At 47.2% G+C, this 8,562-nt stretch overlaps 1 protein-coding gene across 1 annotated transcript; it reads left to right on the top strand.

The window, feature by feature from the left end:
• Positions 1-70: 70 nt before the first annotated feature.
• Positions 71-3,443, top strand: Chpf (Chondroitin polymerizing factor). The gene is made up of 2 exons (XM_065448033.2): positions 71-1,235; positions 1,326-3,443. Exons 1-2 carry the CDS (start codon positions 414-416, stop codon positions 2,826-2,828), a joined length of 2,325 nt encoding a protein of 774 aa, XP_065304105.1. The 5' UTR covers positions 71-413; the 3' UTR covers positions 2,829-3,443.
• Positions 3,444-8,562: the final 5,119 nt, after the last annotated feature.

Raw genomic sequence — 8,562 nt, 5'->3', positions numbered from 1 at the left:
TCTTGGGCTAAAGCTACAAATCGCCAGGTACACTAAGCATCATCATGAAATGATTGCTGGCACACTAGAGACGACTGGTGGTTGGCCGAGAAACGTAGAGCGAGCTCAAAAACTCGCGTGACGCGAAAGAGCGGCAAGAGCAGGAGGAGCGCGGGGAGTTTTCGAGTTGAGTGCTTGAACGTCCACTTCGGGCCGCTCATCGTGGAGAGTCGCAGCGCTGGTCGGAGCCTGTTGAGGGGAGCTTTCTCAAGCGGAGGAGGTGATGCGGCGGTGCCTCCGCGCGACGCGTCCGTTTTCTTCTTATCGCGATGTTACTGAGACTAAGTTCTGCGTAATTTGTGATTAACCAGTGCGCTCGCCCCATTCGTGCCGAGCAGTGCCGAGTTCGATGTTTCTAAATCGGACAGGCACAGATGGTACTATTCGGTAGGCGGTCGTCGAGAGTCGTGCTTCATAAGAAACTCGTGCCAGTCGGAATATGCTTCGGGATCCTGCTTTCGTTGACGGCCGTGCCGTTCATGGGCTGTCAGCAGCGGAAGTCGCCGCCCTCCGCAAAGGACGGCTTCTTGAGCTGGCAGCAGTCTGCGCCAGTGGACGACGAAGACTTCGAGCCTGTGTTGCGCTTGGACGGCCACTCCAAGACTTCTCAGGCCAACAGCCCGGAGAAAGTGGCTCTCAAACGACCGCGATTCTACAGCACGGAACTGGAGATACGCGAGAAGCTGCTCGTCGTTGTGCTCACATCGCCAGAAACGGTCGAGACATTTGGTGCAGCCGTGAACAGGACGTTGTCCGGTCATCCGAACAAACTGATTTTCTATGCGTGTGCTTCAGACGGGGACAGCTCGCCAGCTGTTCTCAGTGCTCCATCCGTCTTGCAGCTGCCCGGCACAAAGTGCGACTCTTTGGCGTATCACGTTCTCAGGCATCTGAGCGTGAAGAACACTGCAAAAGACTTCGATTTTGTGTTTCTCATGCGAGATAGCACATACGTAAATGGTGAAAAGCTCGTTAGCATTGCTACTCATGTGAGTGTAAATGTAGAAGTCTTTTTGGGTAGGTCTACAAACGGGGCCTGCGATCTGGACGCCGGCATGTTGCTGAGCAATGGAGTATTTAAAAAGGTGCTTGAAAATCTTGACTCGTGCCTGGTTGGGACAGGCGAAATCTTGGACGACCACATTGCGCAGTGCATTGCTAAAGTGTCTGGAGTTCCATGCAGCGATGTTTTTCAGGTGAGCTGTAGTTGATTTCAAGATTTTCCTGTGTGCGCACGGAACCTTCCCCTAGTAATGATATCCTTTTACCTTGTTTGTGTCTTATAGGAGCAGCCTTTCTACTCCTTCAACCTTGAGAAGGACTTTGGCTACGTACCAGATCCGGCAACTCTTACTACGAGGAAAGATTTCAGTGCAGTGGTGACTCTCTACCCAGTGCTTACGTGGAAGTACTTCTATCGCCTGCATCATCACTTCAGCCTCTACAATCTGCAAAAAGTGAAAAGACAAATTGCATTTACGGAGAAACAGATAGCTGACATCGCTATTCATCTGCCCAATGACACAATAGGACGGGCAGAATGGCCTCTTGGTGTGGAGCCAACATTGAAACCATCCAACAGATTTGACATTATTCGTTCTGTGTATTTCAATGACACCCATCTATTCTGGAAAACAGACACTGAAGTCACTAGCCCGATTAGCGGAGCCGAAAAGCTTAGTATAGAGGACTTGAAAACATCTGCGAAGGAATTTCTCGTGAGCTCTTTTCCCAAGAATAACTTAACGCTACTTTCTACTGTTGATGGCTATAGAAAGTTTGATCCAACACGAGGCCTTAGCTATGTGATGCATCTTCTGCTTTGGAATGAGACATCCAAAGCAGAGACCTACAGAACTCTTGAATTCTTGCGGCCCCTTGGAAAGTCTGAAATTATTGGCATGCCTTATGTCACAGAGCATACACGGATTATAATGGTACTGTTTGTCAAAGAAAAAGAACTGGACCATGTTGCTGTTTTCATTGAAGAGTATGCCAAGACTTGTCTAGAAAAGAATGATAATACGATGCTCTTGCTTGCTTTCCTTCAACCAGCTGGTGTGCCCGATGTGTTTGGAAACATCCGCAGCTTTGCTGTTTCCAGTTCAAACCGGTTTAGAAAGAGCAATGCTAAGCTTGCAACAATCAGTATCAGGATACCAGAGGATCGACGGGTTCCTTCAGACTTTGCACTGATTGACCTTGTTGTGCGAAAGCTGCCCCAAGACTCCCTTATCCTCCTCTGTCAAACAGGGATGGAAATCAGGACAGACTACTTGAACAGGGTCCGCATGAACACAGTGTCTGGGGTCCAGGTGTTCTTGCCTATTCCATTTACTCAATATCACCCCATCATCACGGAGCAGGATCCTGTTGCTCCAGCCTTCCTTGAACTCAAGAGGGAAAATGGTTTCTTTGACAGTAATAACTTCAAGCATTTCAGCTTCTATGTTTCAGACTATTGGCGTCACCGTGCACTTATTGCTAAAGAGGTGCCTTTAGCACACAGCAGCACAGACCTAACAGCTGACCATTACCATGGTCTTACCTTTGGGATTGTGGAACTCTTTCTAGTGTCAAAACAAGTTCATCTACTAAGGGCAGTTGAGCCCGAGTTGAGAGTGCGGTACATCTGGAGAGATTGTAGTGATGAGCCCAATCTCAGAGCAGCTGAGAACTGCAAATTATCTAGACTCTACTCTGTGGGCAACAGAGGACAGCAAGCCAAATTTCTTGCCTCCCAGACCACATCTGCAGTGACAGGCAGTGATGTTTCTCCTAGTTCCTGACAGCTGTCAAGCTGTGCATTTGACAACACTTCAGATGGGGCACAGCCTCCTAGTCCCCATCAGCTCAATCACTCTCTGCTGCCATTCCTGGAAGGTAATCAGACAGGTGGGCGTATTTATGAGGTGTGTCTAGACAGCTCCTACATGTTCATGAACTGTTTTCATGTTTTTGCCATTGCCTCACCGAATCGTTCCCTGTGGTTTTTCTTGCTTTTTGTGTGTGTGTGTGTGTGACTTGTACAGTTTTCTTTTTGTGGTTATGACGAAGAGTTACAATTAAGGATGCCAATTTTACACTTTCTTCATATAAGTTTTCAAGGCAGGACTTTTACGTTTTAACTGTTTTTATCATGTGCTGCAAAGTGCACCAAGACTTTTATATTGTATATTTGTTTTTAGGTGAATTTTGTCTTATTTTTACTATGTCCCTATACAATTCTGTTTTAGGCTGTTAAATTTACTGCTGCTCAATCAAGTACGCTTGTACTTACCAGTGGTCGCTGTGGCTTTTGATACTACATATGAACTTTGTTGTTGTTGCGATGACATCTAAGCAGCACCATTTCCAGATTTCTTCATTCATCACTGTTATTAAACATGCTGCATACTTTTTCACCTCGTTGTTTCTATATTGAGCTTTTCGCCTCAATCGAAAAAGAAATATGCGGGACCAACGCTTGTTTCTGGTATGTCCCAGGTTCCATACTTAACGATTCGCGTTAGCAAAGCAGTGAATGCGAACTTTTGCGCATTATCCTTTGCAGTCTAGATGTCTGCGTCTCAAAGAACTCGATTGCAAAACGGCGTGCGCTCGGGGCCGTCATCGGTGCCCAGTTCAGGCAGCTTGCAGTGGATTTACCGCTCTGCGGAACGGCAGCCTTTGGTCCGTCTCGGCTGGCGCTCCCGTTCACGAGTAGGAGGAACCCGCAGCGCTGCAGATTAAAACGGCCCTGGCATTCTGCTTCACGTGCTCGGTCTTTTCTCCGCGCCCTGTATGCCAAGTATTGCCCGAGTTTCCGACGCGTCAAGCTCCGCGAGTCACTCGGAAGCGCGACCAACTTGGCGGCGAAATCTCCCACTCAAACTTTCGCGATTGTCGAGCCCCTTGTTAGCCAAGGAGGTTTCTTAACACTTGCGCACACGTGAGCTTCCCTTTCTCGTGACGTGGCACTGACACATTTAGCTTCTAGGTTTCACCGATTCAAAAGTTCGGTGTTGTAAGCGAAGCTTTCTTTAATGTTGGCGCCATGATATGTAAACGTAAAGCTCTTTAAATAAAGCTCTTTAAATTGAAAGCTAGAACAGTTGAACGATCTCTTCAGAAGCGATCATATAGAAGTGCTCGGGTGAATGGACAGCGCAGGATAGAACCAGAGCTGTAGCGCTGTTGGCTGCGACCGTGTTCCTCGTACAGTCTCAAGCATGCAACCACATATGAATGGGGCTACGCACTCCTCGCGTAGCGCCATCATCTGGCTCGTAAAATGGAGGCGCCAGTGCCGGAAGACGTGCGCCACGCCGAAAGTACTTACGAGTTGCGTGACCCGCCGTGGTTGCTCAGTGGCTATGGTGTTGGGCTGCTGAGCACGAGGTCGCGGGATCGAATCCCGGCCACGGCGGCCGCATTTTCGATGGGGGCGAAATGCGAAAACACCCGTGTGCTTAGATTTGGGTGCACGTTGAAGAACCCTAGGTGGTCAAAATTTCCGGAGTCCTCCACTACGGCGTGCCTCATAATCAGAAAGTGGTTTTGGCACGTAAAACCCAAAATATTATTATTATTGGTAGCTATTTTATCAAACACCGTGGAACGTCTGCACGGAACCCGAAGTACATGTATACACAATCGGTGTGCTACTATATCCGTTACGCTAAATGAAATGTATAGCCCATAGTTCTTGTGCGATGTACAGGGTCGTCCAGTCTTAATACGAACACGGCACAGCGTGACAGCATATGGTGCCAGCGCTCTGCAGAGCGTCATCGCACACGACGCGGCCGCGCATCGAAGCTAAGCGGTGGGGCCACGTGGGGCTTCGTATCGTGCCTGATAAAGCACGGCGAGCGGGGCGCTTTTGCAGACGACACTGCGCTGGCGCTCCGCGGAGCGCGGCGCCATACTGTGCCGTCTGCTTAGTAGGAGTGGACGACCCTGTACCACGACGTACACCCGTGAGCAAAAGTATACGGACCAGGGATCGCGCGATAAAACTCATTTCTTCTCCTGTCTTTTAATGCAAGTTGAAATTAAAAATTGCAGTCCGAACTTGGCATTACAAATTTTCTTGTGCAGTCGTCAGTTTTCGCTTATACGTGTTAATTAGAAAGAAATTCTGTTTTATAGGCGACCCTGTGGTCTGCATACTTTTGCTCACGGGTGTACACTGTACGTTCTCATAAGTGCAAATTCAGTCTGAAACACCTTTCTGCAGTGGTTGATATATATATATATATATATATATATATATATATATATATATATAAGCGGTCTGGAATGCTCCGCGGGCTCGGAGCGAGATCTGTGCTTTCAATCTGCCACTGGAATTCAGCATTACTTAATCATACACTGCCGGAGAATGAAACGGCTCATTAATTTTTGGCCGTTTCGAACAGCCTGGTAGGAATAAGGCTCAATAAGCTACAGGCTGCGTCTAGCATTTAAGAGGAAGCTAAAGCTCGGGCCCAACTCCGACGCGGCCTATTCAAATACACGCAAAACGCAAAAACGTTTTTCTGAGATTACCCTGGACCAATTTTAATGAAATTTGTTGTATTTGAGAGAGAAAGTTAAATTCTAGTGAGTATTCGAAACTGAATTTCGATTTAGGGCCTGAATTTTATTAAAAGGATTTTCAAGAATTTGAAAGTTTGAAAAAAATAGACGCACGAAGTTTATAAGTTAATAGCTCTGCATCAAAAACAGATATCGCGGTACTGTAAGTGTCATCCATTAGCTCATTCAAAGCGGACAAATTCAATACGTCAACTTATATCTTAGGTGAATTTGTTACGTTGTGTACAAGGGATCTGCAAAAACTGTATTTCCATATTATTAAATTAATTGACATTCATGTATAACATTACAATTTTGTCCGCTTTAGATGTGCTATCAGATGCAATTTACAGAACTGTGATATCATGTTTGCTTGCTGAGTTAGAGAGTTGTAAACTTGATAGTATCATTTTCTGAAGATTTTCGATTTTTGTCAATATTTAATAAAAATTTGGCGATCAAAATCGGAAATTCGAAACCAACAGTCACTAGATTTCAAGTTTTTCTTTTAAATGCAGCAAACCTCGTCAAATTTGGTGCAGTGGTTGCTGAGAAAAACCAATTCTCCTTTTACTTGTATTAAGATAGGAGCACCCGAGCTAAAGCTTCCTCTTAACCTCTTCTCTCAACTGACAATTCTTGATTTCTGCTCTGATTGTATGAGAAGGAACATGCACTGTTCATTTCAACGATGTTGTCAATCGTGTCTCTCGGCCTTCTGAGTAGTTGTGCAGCTTTCCTATCCTTGATTATTCTGCTCAGAAAATGTGAGACCCACAGTGAAGGCGAAAACTGGCGTTTGCAGATTGACATTTGCCTTGCATAGCTTCAAGCAAACGGATTTCCTTCTTTGCTTTGCTTGAGTTTGTATTTCTCGTTAAGTGTCCGTACACAACACCGTCATTCCATGGCACACGCCACGGATAAAATGTCAAATGCGTTCAAGAAAGGATTGCACGGTAGTGCTTGACGGTATGCATGGTGCGCTGGCGTTTGTCCTGGATTCCTGTTGCTATGCTTTACAATGTAACCTCTCTCCATTTTTTCTGCTTGTTTTTTTGTTTCGTTCACTAAGCGTCTGTAGCAGCTGGAAACTTCGTTCCACTTCATAACATTCCCGGGCGTCTCGCGGCTAGCGTAAATAAACTTCACCGTCTCGCCTTGCGCAAAGCTGCACGCGCCTTCGGTCGGTATTTTTTCGAAGGGTTTGCACATTTAGCACTTGTTTAGAAAGAAGTCGGCGCGTTGCCTTCGGTATGCTATGGTCTGTGGCGCATACTGTGTGAATAAAGCTGCGATTGACTCGTATAGCAGAAGCGGCGGCTGCTGGACAATTTTTGTTCACAAGGGCCTATGAGAGATCCATAAACGCGGTTTTATTGATCGTCAACAGCACAAAAAGTACGTGTAATTAACATTGCAGCATATTCTGCAAGCTTTCACAGCCCCTTTCACCAACAAGCCGGATTTAGTGTGGCGTGTTCCTATCTTCTTCTCCTGCCCTCTTACCCCCTGCCCCCCCCCCCTTTTTTTTTTACATAATGCCAGAATGCCAGTTGCGTGCTCTCTTCCGAGGAGGGCGGCCATTACACGCGACGTGCCGATGATCCCCGCGAATACTAAAAATAAGCAAACAAGTCTAGGATCGCAGGAAGGCAAAGCCGAGTGCCTCTACTATCTTCTCATGGAAGAAGCGAAGGCGTCGTCTCTTCCTTGAAAACAAGCAGACGACGCGATCCGTCCATCGTCTGCGTGCCGCGGCCGACCGAGCACTTCCTTCATGGTCCTCGCGATGGCCTGCTGCAAAAGGGTGCGGCAGCTTTGATCCAGGCCTTTTTCCTCGCCCTTCGTCAGTTGGGAAGCATTCCGCTCTGCTGCGCTTTTCTTTCTTGTCCCCAACAGCGTCATCTTTTATGTCTTCTTTTTCTTTTCACTTCGCTTTTCTTTGGAACACGAAATGAAGCGGCGGAGCTTCGACGCGGCGGTGCTCTTCAGGAAGAGGGAGTCTCCCCTCCCTTCTCTCCATTCCCAGCCGGTGCCACGTGTTACCGTTCGCACTGACTTGCTTGTGTTGTTCCTGCTGGCTCGCGTGATGCTCCGCGGGAATCTTTGGGCCACCGCGCAAAAAAACTGCTCCTGCGGCTGGCCCGCAGAAATAGATTCGCCCGGCTGCTGCAGAGTGGTCCGTGCGAGGTAGGCCAGCCCGGGAACCCTTTGTAGGCCACGCCTTACACGGCCGAAATGGAACAAAAAAATAAACCTCAGCTTTGGTCGTTTTCACTTACGCCAAAGGGTGATGCGCATGCATTGCTACACCTGCAATCTCGAAAATAGGAAGAGCTTTTAAAATTAGTGACATCCAAGTGAACATGCATACGTGCTATCTTAATGATAATGGTGATGGTAGTCTCTGTGTAATAATGGGAAGGGTTAGGATGTCCCCAAACATGATATTTCGAAGGAAAGCAAGCAAGAGCCTTGTGTACGACTCTAGTGTCCACCTAAGAACTTTTTCTGTACTCACGTCGGGATGACCTTTCGTTTGTAGGTATGTCCGTAGCCGTAAAGCACTCTAAAAGGCACATGTACTTTTAGTTATAAAATTCTGCAGCTGTGTTTGCAACTGCACTGCTCGTTACGTTCGCTGTATTCTGGAAACACCGTGGCACTCCATTTCGCTGCAGTACGCGACCTTCGATCTGACCCCATTTCTTGCGAAGCACCGACAAAGCAAGCTGTCATCAACAAAAGGAGAGAGCTGTTGTTTCTTCGCAGGGTCGTTGGCACGGTGCTGAGTTCGTTGACCCATTCGGGATTCATGTACTCAGGTTGTACAGCCTTTATCTAAAGGTCCCAAGCCATTGTGTTGTTCAGGCCGGAAGGCAATGTAAAGTTCTTCATATTGCTCTCCGGCGAGGGGGAAAAAGCACTTGTGTGAGACCGGGGTTGTAGTTCGTGCAC

Source organism: Dermacentor albipictus, chromosome 1 (genome assembly GCF_038994185.2).
Source record: "Dermacentor albipictus isolate Rhodes 1998 colony chromosome 1, USDA_Dalb.pri_finalv2, whole genome shotgun sequence".
Taxonomy (NCBI): domain Eukaryota; kingdom Metazoa; phylum Arthropoda; class Arachnida; order Ixodida; family Ixodidae; genus Dermacentor; species Dermacentor albipictus.
The sequence above is the reverse complement of the archived record's forward strand: the minus strand, read 5'-3'. Positions and strand labels throughout refer to the sequence as shown.